This window comes from Dunckerocampus dactyliophorus, chromosome 8 (genome assembly GCF_027744805.1).
Source record: "Dunckerocampus dactyliophorus isolate RoL2022-P2 chromosome 8, RoL_Ddac_1.1, whole genome shotgun sequence".
Lineage (NCBI taxonomy): Eukaryota > Metazoa > Chordata > Actinopteri > Syngnathiformes > Syngnathidae > Dunckerocampus > Dunckerocampus dactyliophorus.
This window is the reverse complement of record NC_072826.1, coordinates 24,976,454-24,994,445: the sequence shown is the minus strand read 5'-3', so window position 1 is coordinate 24,994,445 and position 17,992 is coordinate 24,976,454. Positions and strand designations below refer to the sequence as shown.

The following is a 17,992-nucleotide window of genomic DNA, read 5'->3' as shown; positions in this document are numbered from 1 at the left end:
GTAATTTTACAAGACTAAAGTCAAAATATGAAGAGAAAAAAGTCAAATTCTAATGAGAGAAAAAGTCCCAATTTTATGACAAACTAATATTATGTGGAAAAATAATGTCATTTTAGTAAAGAAAAACAAAAATATATATTTTGTGTGTGTGTGTGTGTGTGTGTGTGTGTGTGTGTGTGTGTGTGTATATATATATATATATATATATATATATATATATATATATATATATATATATATATATATACAGTCAAACCTGTCTTGGCGGCCACCTTTATAGAACGGCCACCTGCCTATAGCAGCCACTGAAAAATCCCCTGCAGCAAATTTACATGTTATAGACCCTGTGCATAGCAGTCACCTGTCCAACGCGGCCAGCGGCCACCCATTTTGTCTCCCTTGGTCAATATCTGACTGCATATAGCGGCCAAATTACCAACTCAAGTAGAAGCTTCATGCACGAAAAAGTGTCGTTTTTCAGTCAATGAAGCCGTCGTGTGTAGACTTTAATTACTGAGTCCTAGCTCAGTCACAATCATTCACAAGATCCACACAAACTGTCAGTTGTTCCACATAAAAAGCCGTCTTCTTTTGAGCTTGCTATTTCCTGGTCAAACATGTAACTTTAAGAGCATTTGCACCAAAACATTACCGCAAATTAGGCTGGGAACAGGACGTGCTCCCAGCGACGCTACAATAAAAAAAATAAACATACGCTAGCATGCATGCGGCAGCGGGAGCAAAACTGAGTTCGGTTGTACTTAATTGAAGTATTTTAGAATGTACTCACGTTATTTTTCATCAATCCTCATCCACAAATCCATCAAAGTCCTCATCTTCTGTATTCGACACAAACAAAGCCGTCTTCTCTTCCGTTCGCTACTAGTCTGTTAACTTGTCAGTGTTATTCAGCTCCGAAGCAAAGAAGGAAACTTCTCCTGTTGCTTCTGCCAACTTTATTTATTGAACGCGGCCACCAGACAGCAGCTCAGAACACACACACATCTCTCAGCATCGTCTCTCCTTCCTGCTTGCCCACAAGGCAAAGGTTAAACAAGCCCCACTACATAGCTGTCCAGCCAATGCCTGTAAGAAATGACACCGTTTATTTCCTGGTGTGCACTGGTCAATACTGTAATGCCGCTTGGTGCCGATGCACTTTAATCGCTTTATTAACTTTACATCCACGCCAACATAAACACACTTCCCAACTCTCTCGAAACTCACAGCTAGCACTGAGCCTAGCTCTCCTGCTCGGGACGCCCACCGTCACTTCCCGTCACTTCCTGATGAACTAAAGCTGTAATGACACTGCCGTATAAAAAGTAAACTATTAAAAACAAGCGTAAGACATTACTAGCACAGCTTTGTTCTGTGGGTCGTGGATATATTCTATCAGTTATTATTAAGCCTCTAGCTTCCTTTTAGTAAGTAAAAACCTTGGCTATGCTTGCACTACATTGTCATGTAGACCTACAAAGTACACTCGGAAGAATAAGAGGTGAATAAATGTGAAACAACTGATGTGAAACTGATGAGGGGTAGGATTAAATAAGCTTTGCTTCTTCCTACTCCTTTTTGGACATGCAAAATTGTGAATTGTACTATGTGATGTGCTACTGTTTGACACATGCATGTTCAGGATTAAAACCATGAACCATGATAATAACAAGCCTAGTAGTGCTGTACAACTTTTATCCGCAGTCCGCAGTGCCCTCTACTGGTCAACATTATTATTAATTTCCCCCCCCCCTTTTTTCTCTTTTTTTTCCTCTACTGGTCAACATTCAAACTGGACGCCAACCTGTCTATAGAGGCCACCTGTCTATAGTGGCCAGTTTTGCAGACTCCCTCTAGTGGCCGCTATAGACAAGTTTGACTGTATATATATACACACACAGTATATGGACACTTACGTGGGGTGTGGCTTGCAATGTTGAAGCAGGAAGAGGGCAGGACATAATGCTGGAATAATGCTAGTCCCTTTAGCGCTTCTGCTTTAGCGAATACAGTCAAACCTCATTTTTTGTGTCCCCCGTTTTCATATGATTTGATTTTCGTACACTGTCTTAGTTTTCGTCATTTATAATTATTGTTTTCTGCACGTAAATCAAATGATTATTTATAACATTTATTTTTTGTTAATATTTTTGGGTGTCTGGAACAGATTAATTGGCTTTACATTATTTCCTATGGGAAAATGTCCTCTGTTTTTGTACGTTTCAGTTTTTGTCTGACATTTGGAACAGATTAATGACAAATATCGATGTAATACTGTATTAACTATATATAGAAACCCACAAAATAAAAAAAAAATTGCTCATTGTGTGCTTGTCCATCTTCAGACCTGCCCAACGCTCATGGGCTTGCAGTTGATTGGGTTTCCAGGAATATCTTCTGGACCAGCTACGACGCCAATAAGAAACAAATTAATGTCGCCAGACTGGACGGCTCGTTCAAAAACGCTGTGATCCAAGGCTTGGACAAACCCCACTGCCTGGTTCTGCATCCTATCCTGGGGTGAGTCACACTGTACACACGCTGCGAAGCTGTCATACGAAGTGAAAGTCAAGCTTATTGAAATATCGCATCGGAACCTCGAATATTTTCACCTTTACCCTGCGACACGCTGACTTTGAACCCCAGTGTCCTTTCCTCTTGTCGCTGTCTTCCGTCTTTAAAACACTCCACTGGTCTCTGAATTATTTACGGCCTGTCTGTCTTCTGTTCTGTTTCCGTCTTTATCCTGCGACTCCTTTCTTGTTTAGCAAATGTCTGTTTTCCTTAGTGTCTTGAAACTTAATCCCCTGCTGAGCTCCCCAAACCAAGCCTGCCTGGCCTCGCATCTAAGTAGCACAGCAGAGACAGACCATCTGTATTTATACATCAAGTTCAGTCCCCTTACATGTTTTCTCTTTTTTTCTGAGGTGGATTAAGAAGGTAGAGAATCTGTAGAATTGCTGTGGCCTTCTGTCTTTTGTCCGCTTTTCCCTGCCCACTTAAATGGAGGAATGTTTGCGACATGAGCATTGTTGGCGTGGGGGAAAATGAAAAGCAGATGCTGCGAGATGCATGTGTCTTCTTTATGGCACATCAATGCTGCATTCATCCTGGGGTGGGCGCAGGCAAGGCGTGAGGCTTTGAAAGGATGTGGGCAAAGCTCCTTTTAAACAAACTCCAGTCTGCACTCAGTCTAAGTGCAGTTGCACACAAGATTGGTATGTTACAGAGAGAGAAAGAAAAGTTGCTCTAGATTTCTGCTTCACCCAATTCTATTATGCCCAAACATGAATTAAAAGACTGGACAAATATTAAATATCAAAAGAAAAGAGTCATTTGACAACAACACTGCAGCAGAAAGGATTGCTGAACAAGATTTGGAATTAAAAACTGAGGAATAATGCAGCAGCTACATTTGACAATAAATGATCAATTATTCATCCTAACAAGAGAAGTATGTGCTTGTATGCCAATTTAAAAAATATCAGGCAATATATTTAATTCATTTATAAGGGTGTCGCGAGCTATTGTGTCACAAGATCTCACTAGATTAAAAGGTGACAAGATTTCTCATTCAGAAAAAAACTCACAAAAATAAATAAATAAATAAATAAATCACACGATAAATGAAAATGAACTTGACAATTTTGCCAGCCTCCATATATTGCTATGCGGATGCATGTCTGTTTTCCTCATCTCTCGCCACCAGGCAAGGTGCATTGGTTGAGCAGCTACACTCTCCATAGAACAATGGCAAACAGAGTGAGACTTCTTGTCAGTCATATAGTTGCTTTGTCTCTGTGGGGTAGGCGGGGCTGCTAGCATACACACAAAGCGAAAGAGCATCGTGAGGAGCAATGCAAGGTAACATAGAAATTTGGAGGGAAATAGATGCCTGTAAAGCCAAATGCCACAGTATGCCGAATTTATTCGAAAGTGGTAGCGACATAAAAGGCAACAAAACAAATGTGTCCACCTCAAACATATCCACACAACCCAGTTTTGGGGGGAAAAAATACACATCAAAGTGTAGAGCCTTCATTCTGACAGTCAACACTCACTGAGGCAAAGTAAGGGCATTGTGTGCATTCACAGAAAGTCATGGCAAAAGAAATGCTGCTCTTTAATACAGTGGAAGATCCAGTATTTCAAGAAATGCTGCAAACGTTTGACAGATTGTAGGAGTTGCCTATGAGAAAATACATGTCACAAACAGCAATTTCACAATTTTACAGAGTGGGAGATGACATATTAAAAGAAATATTGCATTATTATAAAATATTAATATTATTTATTATCAAAATAACATTAGTGGTTTATTTGGTCTCAAAAAATGTTGACAATAATATTGTTTAGTGTCAATTTGTGGGACAATCAACATTTCAAAACGTACCTGCATTGTTTTGTGATTTGGTTAAATTAAAAACTTTATTTGTGCAGTCATAGTTTTTCTTTGTACTTTTCTTAAAATTAATGTTAAAATGTCATCTTGCCTCATTGTCGTGGTCCCAATCTTGCGCATCATCTCGTCTCCTGAGTTGGGTGTCTCGTGACACTCTTATTCGTTTATCATTAGTAAGTTATAGTTGCTCAATGTTGAGCAACTTTATATATTGCTCAATCTACATTCTGCATGTATTTATGCAGTACATTATGTTTGACATAGTATATCACTGTAGTATTCATTAATTATTTTTTATATCTTATTTTCAATTCTTTTATTTTATGTCTATTTTTGTATTATTCATTTTTGTATTTTATTATTATTATATATTTTTTCATTTACTTTTAATTTATTCACGTATTTAATTTCTTCATTTGTTAACCCTTATTTTCTTCTCCCGTCCGTTTCCTTCATCTCTGCATCTGCTATCGGTTTATTATTACACACTCTTCTCTTCCCATTAGAAAATGTTGATATTACAGCACAGGAAGTGAACAAATGATCAGTAATTACGCAGAAACACGAAGAAATGGTAGGATTAAATCACGTGTAATTCCTCCTGCTCTTTTTCAGACATGTTGAATTGTGCAAGTATAAACATCAGATTTTCCTTAACGTAACTTGTTAAGCATGTCTGAAACAAATTAACCACAACCATGACCAAAACAATAATATTTTTCTGATGTATGCGTTCATTGCTGTGCTGCACATTCCTCGATACTTTGTAAAGTAAGATAGTAGCGAAGGTTGCTCGACTGATTTTCTCTGCTTGCCTCCTGCAGGAAACTCTACTGGACAGATGGGGACAATATCAGCATAGCCAACACAGATGGCAGCAACCGAAGTGTGCTTTTCAGCAACCAGAAAGGCCCTGTTGGTGGGTATCACGATGGTTTGGGTGTTCGTCAGGGCTCTGTTGTAGAGCCATATAGACGTAGGATTAAATGGACTAAAATACTTGCAATGCAAAGTTTTGTCACATGCTGATGACTCTGCATGGAATCAATTGCAAAATATTTTCTATTTTCTCATTGCATGCACTTCTACATTTTTTTTTTTTTTTTTACTTTTTAAAGTTTATATCCAGTAATATTCAGTTTCAGAAAATTGGAGTGTTTGTTTTCCAGGGCTCTCCATTGACTTTGACACTGAGCAGCTTTACTGGATCAGCTCAGGTAATAGCACAATCAACCGCTGCAAGCTGGATGGCTCCAGACTTGAAGTCCTCAAAGAGGTCAAGGGCAAGTTGACCAAGGCTACGGCTTTAGCCATCATGGGTAAATCTACCACTTTTTCCTTCTGCAAATGTCCCACAGTTTTTTTTTATAGTAAATAACAACGTACGGTCTGGTTCTAGTCTCTCATAAAATGACGTGTGCTTCATCCTGCAGGGGATAAGTTGTGGTGGGCCGACCAAGGAACTGACCAGATAGGAACGTGTGACAAAAAGGACGGTGGCAACTGGAAAGTCCTAAGGAACAGCACATCCCCAATGATGCACATGAAGATCTACAATGAAACTGTGCAAAAAGGTGCAGATTTTACCTTTACGATGACAATATTTCAGTCTGAGGTCATGATTCTCAGTCAGAAAAGGGTGGATTGCACGCTTCGGGTTGGGAATCAGGTCTTGCCCAAGTTTAGTTCAAGTAGTTAGTTCAAGAGCGTGAGCGTGAGATCGACAGCCGAATTGTTGCAGTAGTCACTCTACTGCAAACTGGAAGGCAAAGCTCTCAATTTAGCAGTCAATCTACATTCCTACCCTCACCTATGGTCACAAGGTTTGGTAGTGACAGAAAGAGTTTCCTCCATAGGGTGGCTGGACTCACCCAAAGAGAGAGGCTGAGAAGCTCGGTCATCTGAGAGGAACTCAAGCTAGATCCACTGCTCCTTACATCGAGAGGAGCTAGTGGGGGGGCCAACTTGTGGCCAGGAGAAGGCCCCGGCGTAGACCCAGGACACGCTGGAGGGATTATGTCTAGCAGCTTGCCTGCGAATGCCTCGGTGTCCCCATGGTGGAACTGAAAGAGGTGCCCTGAGACCAGAAAGTCTGTGTTTCCCTTCTGAGTCTGCTGCACTCGTGACCAGGACCCGGATAAGAGGAAGAAAATGGATGACTGAATGGATGGAAAGACAGTATTAACTGTTGGTGTTTTTAAAAGCAGATTTTTGATACTCATCTTCTATTAGATCTTATTCCGTAAGACAAATGTACCTCTTGAAGTTTTCGTCCATTATCGACTTGTCTTCTTGGTTGAAATACTGTACATGTCAAAAAGGGAAACAAAATCACCATGTACGGTGTCATTCTTGAACCAGGACATAGTTTGTTTATCTCAACAAGAGCACATCTGTTTGGTTCTTTACTTTTTGTGTTTTTATGTGTTTGTCCTCATGCTTTTCTTTGTTTCCAGGCACCAATCTTTGCAGCAATAACAATGGTGACTGTTCCCAGCTGTGTCTCCCCACCTCCCCAACCAGCAGGGCTTGCATGTGCACTGCCGGATACAGCCTGCGCAGGGGCCAGCAGTCTTGCGAGGGTGCGGCGCATTACATTTGTATTTTGTAGGCTTCTAAAGAGTGAAATACTTGCTAAAGACTGTGTGTTTGCTGTAGGTGTTGGCTCTTTCCTCCTGTACTCTGTACATGAGGGGATACGAGGTATTCCTTTGGACCCGTCGGACAAGTCTGATGCCCTGGTACCAGTGTCAGGCACTTCCCTGGCTGTGGGAATAGATTTCCATGCTGGTAAACCAAGCAGTTTTGAATAATACAAGTCCTGTCATACACATTTCGATTCCTGTTTCCTCAGACAATGACACTATATACTGGGTGGACATGGGCCTGAGCACAATCAGCAGAGCCAAGAGAGACCAGACGTGGAGAGAGGATGTGGTCACTAATGGCATCGGCAGGGTGGAGGGAATAGCTGTTGACTGGATAGCAGGTGAGATGAGGCATTGTGAGAGGTTGTGGACATTTCTGAATAGTTCCTTTTTGACTTTAATCCAAAATGACAGAATAATAAACTTCTTGTCTTTAATGAGAACACTGTTATCTGTCTGATGACCTAGAAAGTAGAGACCAAACATTAGTGGGGGCAGAACAACACTGACAGTGAAAGTCCCCCCAGGGGGGCGCGTCCCACTACTTGAGAACCATCGGGTTAAGCAAATAAAATCTACATGCCCTGGGAGTTGTAGAACGTCACTCTGCCTTTTGGCTTCTCCACAGGAAACATCTACTGGACAGACCAAGGTTTTGATGTGATCGAGGTGGCCCGCCTGAATGGCTCTTTCCGCTACGTGGTTATCTCCCAGGGCTTGGACAAGCCTCGTGCCATCACTGTCCACCCTGAGAAAGGGTGAGAAGGCACAATTTTCACTCTGGGTTGTTATTTCCCTCTTGATTGATTACCAAAGGAGTTATCTTTGTGCCTGTGTGTGTGCGTGCAGCTACTTGTTCTGGACGGAGTGGGGCCAGTACCCCCGTATCGAACGCTCCCGACTTGACGGCTCGCAAAGGGCTGTTCTGGTGAATGTCAGTATTAGCTGGCCCAATGGTATCTCCATCGACTATGAGGTAGAGTAAAACAAAGCACTCCAGTATGATAATAGTGATAGCTTTGATTTGAAAATGTGGCACTTCTCATTCAGGATGGTTTGCTGTATTGGTGCGACGCCAGGACTGACAAAATCGAGCGCATCAATCTGGAGACAGGAGAGAACAGGGAAGTGGTTCTGGCCAACAATAACATGGACATGTTCTCTGTGTCCGTGTTTGAGAGCTACATCTACTGGAGTGACCGGTTAGTGCTGGCTTTGCCTTCACTGGTGGATTTTTACTAGTGATTCTCTGCCACTTTTGTTTATTGCCATCACCTGTTTTCATGCAGAACTCATGCCAATGGCTCCATAAAAAGAGGTAGTAAAGACAATGCCACAGATTCGGTGTCTCTGAGGACTGGTATTGGGGTGCAGCTTAAGGATATTAAGGTCTTCAACCGGGCCAGGCAGCAAGGTAAACCTGTGAACCTGTTATATACACATGCACTGGACACAACAACATCAATAATAATAATAAAAATACACGCCATCATCAAGTTTGGGTACATACCTACATGCAAGTAAATACAATTCTCAAAACATAAAAAAGTAAAATGCAGTCGTCCCTCGTCATGTTGCACTTTGACTTTCGCGGCTTCACTTTTTCAACAATATTTTAATCAAAAATCAGCGCCGTTCATTGGTTGACTGCAGCCCATTATGACTCAATAATTCATATTTAGGTAAATGTCATGTATTTTTTGCCTAAATGAAGCATTTTCAAGCATAAAAATGAAATTGAAATACAAATATAGGGCATTCAGAAGACACATTCAAATACGTTGCGATGATATATAATATTCTGCACTGGTCACAAGGTGTCAGTCATGTTACATTGATGAGACAATAGCCACTGCAGGAAATGCTGTACAGAACGGGAAGTAAAAAAAGAACAACAAGGAATTCTCCCAATGCTAATATGTGAGTCTATATTATGTCTTATTTATATCTTATACATGGATGTCCTATTTTGTCTGATTATGTCTACTGTATTGTGTAAAGGCAACTATAGGGGTGTTATTTCACGTTTAGAGGGTTCTAATAATGTTAAAAAGTTATATTTAGAGGATGTTAAACAGGTTTTCTATGCTCTAACTCTAAAAATGTTCCATTTATAAATAAGGAATCCTACTTTGCGGAAATTCACTCACTCACGCAGTTGGATCAGGAATAATTAACCGCGAGGGATTACTGTATAGGTATAGCATACATAAAATGGTGGGGGGGGGGCACTTTGATACATTTTGTGCAGTCTCTGTCCCACTGTGTCATTTAACGATTCCATCATAAAAAGGAAGGCGTTCGTTTTTGGACTTTTTCATTGGTTTTTCAGCTGGTTTTTAGACGTATCTAGAAGGTGACAGACAGCGCTAGCCGTGCCAAACTTTGGACATTTTCAAAATTTTTGATGGCCAGCTTTGGATAGCCATTGGTGGTTCTGATGTTACTCTTGCATCTTTTTGCCATTTTCACTGTTACTCAGGTGGAATACTTCTGGTTTTTAGACTTTTATGGCTGTTTATGTCATCAGACATTTTTTCACAGCCATGACATGTTATATACTTACATATTTCATTCAGGCAGCCCGCTTGCCGGCACGCTCCCTCTTCTGCATGGCAGAAAGTCGCTTAATGGACTCAACAAGTTCCTTGTGCAGGACCTCCAAGTGTGGTAGTACAACAAAACAATTATATTTTAAAATAATAGTAATGAAAATAATACTATTTCAAGATAATAACTATGAAAATAATAGTATTCCAAGATAATAGTGATCGAAATATAATTTCAGAATGAGCGATGTGGACCATCCAGGAGCTACGACTGTTGTGATGAGGCGATGGGCGGAGCTTGGCCTTTTATAACGTACAAACTGGATGTTGATAGACGTAATTCAGATGTTTCTTTCGTGACTCGTACTTAAGCAGACGTTACTCAGGCATTTGATGTTCCGTAAGCTGGCAATGAAGACATTGTTCATACTTAAGCAGACATTTGTGAGGCGTATTTGGATGTTATTCATGCTGTTCTGTCTACCGTCCATGGCCAAAAAATGTGAAGTTACCGTTATATGACGTCTGACATAAATATTTTGATGAAAGTAGACGGAATGTTAAACGGCAGTATGCGACAGAGACTTCAACGACAGGAGACGGTTTTTGAGCTCTGGCTTCTCCTTGGCATTTTCACTAGCCATGACTCTCGCTAGCCCCTCACTTAGTAATAAGTAGCACTAGCGTTACGCCCCTAGTTTTTACACATCACGTTAAAATTTTAGGTAATTTGAGCGACGTTACTGGAAATAAATCTTTTGAGACACCCTGTAGTATAAACATGTCACACATCATGCTCTGCCAAATGTTTAGTTCCTCACCATGTCATGCCTGTGTGCAGGAACAAACGTGTGCAAAGTCAACAACGGCGGGTGCCAGCAGCTTTGTCTTTACCGTGGCAACGCGCAGCGCACATGCGCCTGCGCCCACGGCATGCTGGCCGAGGACGGAAGCAGCTGCCGCGACTACGACGGCTACCTGCTCTACTCGGAGCGCACCATACTAAAGAGCGTTCATCTATCGGATGAAAACAACTTGAACGCGCCCATAAAACCCTTCGAGGACCCCGAGCATATGAAGAACGTCATTGCGCTGACCTTTGATTACCGAGGAGGGGGAGGGAAGGGAGCCAACCGGGTTTTCTTCAGTGACATCCACTTTGGCAACATCCAGCAGATCAGCGATGATGGATCTGACCGCAAGACTGTGGTAGAGAGTGAGTATTCCCCTTCCCATCTAATCGAATCTGATTTCCTGTCTTATCTACAACTTGTTTTCTTTTCACAATTGATGTGTGAGCTATAATTCAAAAGTCATTACTTACAGTATGTTGTTGTTGGGTTTTTTTTTTTTTACGTCCTTTAATCCATGATTACCCAGACTCATTTGTGCCTAAAAGAAAATGATGATGGGGGATATACCACAGACCAAGTGGAACACATTGATGATGTTTTTTTTTTTTTTCTACCAATTCATGTCAAAGACACTTTTTTGTCCTTAAGACCACAAGGTGTACTTCAAATTGAACCAAGGAGTCAGTAGCTGTAGCAATAGCGATTTCCCTTGCTTGTTTTGTATGAATTAATTGAAGAAATATAGCAAGAACAGTTGAATTGTAATATTTGACAACGTATTGAAGCATTCCAATTGTTAACTGGTTATAAGATGGCAAAAAATACGCTTTTGGAAATGCGCTAGCTTGCCTGACATAACTGCCATTTTGGGGAAGCCATATCCTGGGATAGTCACATGACCATCACATGACAACCCCTCTAAAATGTTTCCTATGCGTCATTTAAGGACTTAATGAGTTTTAATGAGTTGATCTTTGTAACAGCAGTCTTATGTGTGCAATTGTTGGATTGGATTGCATTGCATTGTGCAGTTCAACACATGAATGAACACAAACAGACAGAAAATGCTGCATTTAAATGATTTCAAAACTCTTTTCAAGTGACTTTAATGATTTAAATACAAGGATGGTCATCTTGACAATGATTCTAATGAGAAATGATTCGTTGCAGCTCCCAGTACAGTAGATCGTCCGGGGATTAATGGCTTTCAATCAGGGAGTCGCACCCCCACTGGCGCTCTGCCCTCCCCTCTTGAACAACCTCTGCAGGTCCTGTCTGAACTTTTGGGACACGAGCACATAGAGCATGGGGTTTAGCACAGTGGAAGTGATTGCCATGAGTCGTGCGAACACTGTGAACGAGCCGTATCGTGGCGAGGTGCCGGTGGCGCCTGAGCTTTGATCGGACAGTAAGGCCAGCATCAGGCCGTAAGAAGGCAGCCAGCAGAGAGTAAATGCCAGAACCAGCATTGCAGACGTCTGGGTTACCTTGCTCTGGTAGCGTTCTACTTGTGGAGCCTGGCGGGCCTTCTGAGTCCTCCACAGGAACAAGTAGATGTTTCCATAAGCAATGGCGATGGTGATTAGCGGGAGCAAGAAAGCTATGAGAAAGTGGAACAATCCGTAGATGAGCTGATCTCTGTGGGACAGGAAAGCGAAGCATGCAAGCCCATCGGAGCTATGGTGAGGGGTTCCCACTGAGCGGAACACTAACTGCGGCGTCGCCAGGCAGAAGGCTGGCACCCAAAGAATCGCGGCAGCGATGCTCACCCGGCGAGGAGACAGGAGGCGGTAAGCTCTGGCGGGGTGCACCACCGTCATGTAGCGAGACACCGCCAGGGTGGACAGCGTGAAGGCACTGGCTGAGGAGCTGGCCGATCCCAAAAAGCCCGCCAGGCGACACAGGAAGTCTCCAAACGGCCATTGCTGCACGGCGATGGCAGTGGTGTGAAAGGGAAGTGTGGCGAGAAGGAGCACGTCTGCAGAGCTGAGGGCCAGCAGGAGGACGTCTGTACCCGTTCCTGTCATGGAGCTCTGTGCAGACTGACCCACCTTCCTCCTGTACCTCCTGCAGAGGATCACCATCACCATGCTGTGGCCCCCCACACCCAACACCAGGATCAGGACATCAAAAATAGGGACGAGGACTTGCTCCACATTGCCTTGCCTTCTGTCGCTACCGTTTCCTAGCAGATCCTCTGCACCTGTAGAATTCCACAGCAGCATTTTTATGTCTTCAGTTTAGTCTTTGCCTCTGTAATCATGCTCCAGGCGCTCGTAAAACCGTAGATAAGGTGTGCAATGGAAACGATTGCTCACATTGTGGGTGAATGGCAGTCTACACAGGAAAACAAAAAAAAATTTCCTTCAAGCATTGATGATGAAAGGCAACACAGGGAGCCCGTTATTGTTGTTAAGAATGCTCACACACAGTAGATACGTTGCCTCCTGACATTTGTCCTTTCATGCACAGCCATAGACGTAAATTCATGCTTGTTAAGCCATTCCGATTAGGATCAATGCTGAAAAAAAGCCGTCATCTGAGTTTTATGAGAAGTTTCTCATCACTCCAAAGCAGCTCCAGGGCGAGACCTACCAGCTAAGGAGTCTTCCTCTTGAGAAACAAAAAGCGATGTTGAATAGCTTTACAGAAAGACTGGATGACGCCGAGTCATCAGCAGGTGAACTCTGGACTGATTATGACAGAGCAGGAGAGAGATTGGCCGGCATGCTTGTTGTGGGTGGTCCCTGTGGAGACCAAACATAGCTTTTTCCCAGGGTGCGTTGTCTCTGTTCAGTTCCCAAAGAATGTCAATATTTTGCTTTTTTTCCAGGGGAAAATTAGACATGAGAGATGTGCAAATGTGTGCCACAGCATTCATGATGTTGATTGTTTACACACTGGCCACAACATTTGAAGGAGCTGTATCAAAGGCTTACTTTTTTTGATTGAGCGGTATCAATTGTTGATTATTAATGTTGATTATTGTACTGCATTTGAATTGCTCATTTGTTCTAATTAGATTTTGCAGGTGTACCTAATTATGTGTCTGTTAGTGTGAGGAATTGGTATCAGAAATGTGGGTAATTATTGACTGCTGATAACAAACACTAACCTGCTATTTGCTTCAGACCAGTGCCACACACACACGTCACTAAACAGTACATCTAATGTCTCACTATTGTAGCATCCAGTCCCGCCTCTAGCCGTGACTGCCGCTGGAGTACCCAGCATGCTTTGCGGGCATGTCTTCCACATGGGGGATTAAAAACATTCATCGCTGTAACACGTCGATGTTACCCACATAAAGTGGTACTTCATTGTTATGTGTCGTTTATTTATTGGTTGGCACCGTGGGTAACACAAACTGCAAATGGAAGAGTGCCTTATATAAGGTACCTGTTAACTGCTGTCTGTCACGTAGGTGCTTGCAAATGAAATACACATGTGTGTGTGTGTACTGTCTGTATTTCAACCACAGGACGTTGTGTTCCTCCATCCTGGCCAGTGCTTGTCATCCATCTGGCCTCTGTTCAGGCATGAAATACACGTTTTTTTTAACTCATGTCAAGGTTAAAAAGTTGAATTTGTGCTCCTCCTCCTCCTCCTCCGAGGTATTGCAGAGGAAAATAATACGCCGCTCTTTAATAGTTGTTGTGACCTTTTTAGTGAGGTATTTGTTGCAGAAAAGCCTTGCGGCACACAATGTTCTTGGAAATGTGTTGGCCCGGGCTCTGACTCCGTCCTTCCACCCTGCAGCTTTTTAACTCCACACTAGAGTTGACATGCTTTTTTTCTTTCATCTTCATTACTATTATTATTATCTCTATGGTTCATCTACTGTCCCATTTGCAGTCAGCCACCCCGTGTTCCACCCAGGCTTGAACGAGGGTCTGCAAAATGAGAATCGAGAGCATCAGTCATCGAACTAAAAGCCCAAGCTGTTCAGTGCGACTCTTAAGGCGTCAGGGAGTGAGGTTAACCAATATACAGTGCATTGCATCCTGTTACATAAGCACGCTTATTAAACACATTTTAAATTGAGTTTTAGAAATGAAAAAAAAATGTTTTATGAATGTTTCATTATGAAGTATTGTATACAATATTGTCCTTGCAGTGACACACCCATAAAATTTTCCTGAGTGGATTCTGGATTCATATACACAGAACTCTTTTCCCGTGCAGATAGCGCCATCAAACCACTTTCTATTTCATGAAATGACTTCTGTGTGCTCCGCTTGGTCTGTGGTCTATCCCCCATCATTTTCTTTTAAGCAGAAATAGGTCTGGGTTCTTAGCCTCGAGTCATTTGACGTCTGTGTTCACTGTGCTTTTGCAGATGTGGGCTCAGTGGAGGGTCTGGCGTACCACCGGGGCTGGGATATGCTGTACTGGACCAGCTACACCACCTCCACCATCACTCGCCACACGGTGGATCAGAGCCGCTGGGGCGCTGTTGACCGACACACCGTGGTCACGATGTCAGGGGATGACCACCCCAGAGCCTTTGTTCTGGACGAGTGCCAGAGGTTGTGCTGTCATATGCTTTTCTGTGATTCTTGTTTGGCAGCTCCTTTGTTAATTTTCTTGTTTTTTCCCCACACAGCCTCATGTTCTGGACCAACTGGAACGAGCAGTCTCCCAGTATCATGCGGGCCACGCTTACCGGGGCTAACGTGCTTGTCATCATTGGCACTGACATTCGAACCCCCAATGGTTTGGCGATCGACCACCGTGCTGAAAAGCTTTACTTCTCTGACGCCACCTTGGATAAGATTGAGCGCTGCGAGTATGACGGCAGTCGGCGATATGTGAGCCACACATATTTACACTGTAGTGCATCCCCAGGACTGGAACCTCCTGATTCACGAGTGTTATTGTGCTTTCCCCTGCAGGTGGTGCTGAAGAATGAACCGGTGCACCCGTTCGGTCTGGCGGTGTATGGAGACTACATCTTCTGGACGGACTGGGTGAGGAGGGCTGTGCTTCGGGCTGCCAAATACACAGGAGGAGACATGAAGGTCCTACGTGCCGATATTCCCCAGCAGCCGATGGGAATCGTCGCCGTGGCCAACGACACTAACAGCTGTGAGTCCCCCTGACCCAAATTGTGTTGGTGCCATTGCTGTTTAGTGACAATATGACTGAATATCAGAATAGTTCCCACAGCTGTCTGTCTCAGTGATCGAAAACCATGCAACCAAAGAAACTGTTGGTTGTAAAGCTAAACCCCGAGTGTAGTTGTTGGCATAGTTGACTTTCATTCAGCTTGCCAGCCCCGTTCAAAGATGTCCTGTGATTGATTTGCACTCTGTCAACTAGGATAGGCTCCACCTTCTACCACAGACATAACAGCACAAGCTGAGTAAAAAATATAGATGGATAAGTGGAAATACACCCCTATAAATGATGGATAAGCGGAAGTAAATTGTTGCAAATGATGAATAAATGGAAGTAAACACCTACAAATAATGGGTAAGCATAAGTAAACACCAGGATCAAGTGATGATTAATAAATGGAAGTAAATGCCTACAAATAAGGTGACTTAAACCCTTACGAATGATGGATAAGTGGATGTAAACTACAAGTGATACAAGATACAAGATAAGTGGAAGTAAACCATTACAAATGATGGCTAAGCGGAAGTAAACCCATACAAAGCGTTGATAAGCGGAAGTAAACCCTACAAATGATAAATAAGTGGAAGTACTGTAAATCCTTACAAATGATGGCTAACCGGAAGTAAACCCTTCCAAATGATAGAAGTAAACCACAAATGAGGGATAAGCGGGAGTAAAACCCTACAAATGATGGATAAGCAGAAGGAAACCCTTACAAATGATGGAAGTAAACCACAAATGAGGGACAAGCAGAAGTAAACCCCCTACAAATTATGAAAAAAGCGGTATACTGTATATAGTTATATAGTTTCATTTTTGTTTGCTAATAATACAGTCAAAACTAAGTATTTGAAATCGCTCCAGTTTTCTATGTGAGTTGTTTTTTGACAAGATTTTTACCCAAAATTGTGCCCTAATATAATGCGTAAACACAAGCCTTTAAATTGGAAATATATTGAAAAGAAGTGAAGCAAAAGCCTGATGTGATGTATTTGTTACAATAGCAAAAATGAGCCAATAAAGACATGTGACTGTTTCTATTATTTTTTAAGTACATTTTTTTTGGTTCAATTTCAAGTACACTTGTGGTATGAGGCATGAAAACGTGTCAAGTTGAATTATTTTCAAATAAGGAATATTTGTACCATGAACAATGCAACACGTCTCTGACATTAATTAGCTGTATTTTAGACAAAGAAAACCGTCGCATGTGCTTCACGAGTTAAAAAAAACAATCTCTGCTGTTCCTGCCTACTGCTAAATGGAGCGCACGTACCCCTAGTGGCACTCACACCACAGTTTGAGAATGGATCCACTGTACTGATGTCGAGATGTGTGTTCCTCCTAACGTTCCTGCTCCCTGCATAGGCGAGTTCTCGCTGTGTCGCGTCAACAACGGAGGATGCCAGGACTTGTGCTTGCTGACGTCTGAGGGGAGGGTCAACTGCAGTTGCCGTGGCGACAGGAAGCTTCTGGAGGACAATACTTGCATTGGTAATACGATAATACTGCTTGGATGTGCTCCGGAATCTTTACAGTCACGTTAAGAGAGTCAAGAGAGTTGAGACCAAATAAATATGGGGAAAAAATATTTATATGGACAAACTATTGGGACACAGGATGGACACTCTTTTGTTAAGACTTATTTTGGAAGGTGTTATTTTGGATATTGAGGGCAGCTCTTCCACTCCAAACTCAAGCATGCTTTAATGGACCCTGGGGCACAGTCATGCCACATAGGAAAGGGAGCTGTTCCCATAGGCTTGTCCTATTTAACTTGAACGGCTTTAATCATCAACCAATTAAATGATTAGGGGGGTGTCTCAAGACGTGTGTATTTTTTAAAATTAAATCTGTCATTTGGAAGAGGTGAGCCTGACACTAGGCTTGAATTTGTTGGAACGAGCAGTACCAAGCGAATGTCTTTTCTCCGCCCTCTAGCTCTCAACACGACCTGCAGTAGCATTGACGAGTTTGAGTGTGGAAACGGAGACTGTGTGAACTACACGCTGACCTGCGACGGCATGGCCCACTGCAAGGACAAGTCTGATGAGAAGCAGTCTTACTGTGGTGAGGAGACACTCTTTCTCTGCGGTGACGAGGTTGATTTTCTTTCTGTACGCTAATACAGCATCACTTGATATCATTTCTTGGCTTGTGTTCTAGCCAACCGGGTGTGCAAGAAGGGCTACAGGCGTTGCGTTAACGGCCGCTGTGTGGGGCATCACTCTTGGTGTAATGGACAGGATGACTGTGGAGACAATTCCGATGAGCTTTTCTGTAACAGTGAGTCTGTTCAATTCCATATACAGTTGAAACCAAGAGTTTATATACACTCTACATTTACATTGAAAAAAATAATTGATGAATATATTATTGCTGTTTCATGGTTGCCTATGGACTATTATTAGTCAAAAA

The 17,992-nt window shown here is 42.5% G+C and overlaps 2 protein-coding genes across 4 annotated transcripts in view; one reads left to right on the top strand and one right to left on the bottom strand.

Annotated features, from left to right (window-relative positions):
- The window catches only part of LOC129186794 (low-density lipoprotein receptor-related protein 1-like), a 167,210-nt gene that overhangs the window by 117,994 nt on the left and 31,224 nt on the right, over positions 1-17,992 (top strand). For both annotated transcript variants that reach the window (XM_054785405.1, XM_054785404.1), the window contains exons 30-47: positions 2,346-2,520; positions 5,227-5,321; positions 5,572-5,721; positions 5,836-5,976; positions 6,859-6,984; positions 7,061-7,192; positions 7,257-7,391; positions 7,679-7,808; positions 7,900-8,026; positions 8,101-8,252; positions 8,340-8,464; positions 10,441-10,815; positions 14,793-14,982; positions 15,060-15,264; positions 15,349-15,541; positions 16,943-17,068; positions 17,516-17,644; positions 17,741-17,860. In XM_054785405.1, coding sequence (XP_054641380.1) covers positions 2,346-2,520; positions 5,227-5,321; positions 5,572-5,721; positions 5,836-5,976; positions 6,859-6,984; positions 7,061-7,192; positions 7,257-7,391; positions 7,679-7,808; positions 7,900-8,026; positions 8,101-8,252; positions 8,340-8,464; positions 10,441-10,815; positions 14,793-14,982; positions 15,060-15,264; positions 15,349-15,541; positions 16,943-17,068; positions 17,516-17,644; positions 17,741-17,860 — 2,826 coding nt within the window. The remainder of the gene's footprint in view (positions 1-2,345; positions 2,521-5,226; positions 5,322-5,571; positions 5,722-5,835; positions 5,977-6,858; positions 6,985-7,060; positions 7,193-7,256; positions 7,392-7,678; positions 7,809-7,899; positions 8,027-8,100; positions 8,253-8,339; positions 8,465-10,440; positions 10,816-14,792; positions 14,983-15,059; positions 15,265-15,348; positions 15,542-16,942; positions 17,069-17,515; positions 17,645-17,740; positions 17,861-17,992) is intronic.
- On the bottom strand, positions 11,544-13,137 carry LOC129186795 (somatostatin receptor type 5). Of its 2 annotated transcripts, none has more exons than XM_054785407.1 (2): positions 11,941-13,137; positions 11,544-11,733 (listed from the first exon to the last, which is right to left on the bottom strand). In XM_054785407.1, the coding sequence occupies exons 1-2, from the start codon at positions 12,676-12,678 to the stop codon at positions 11,665-11,667; spliced, it is 807 nt and encodes a 268-aa protein (XP_054641382.1). In that variant the 5' UTR covers positions 12,679-13,137; the 3' UTR covers positions 11,544-11,664. The 2 variants fall into 2 exon arrangements, with proteins under 2 accessions (XP_054641382.1, XP_054641381.1); XM_054785406.1 differs by having other exon boundaries at positions 11,544-12,790; positions 12,884-13,137.

What these genes read in the sequence shown, in the direction of transcription:
- LOC129186795 (XM_054785406.1), bottom strand. Translation starts at nt 12,678, where the DNA reads ATGCTGCTGTGGAATTCTACAGGTGCAGAGGATCTGCTAGGAAACGGT.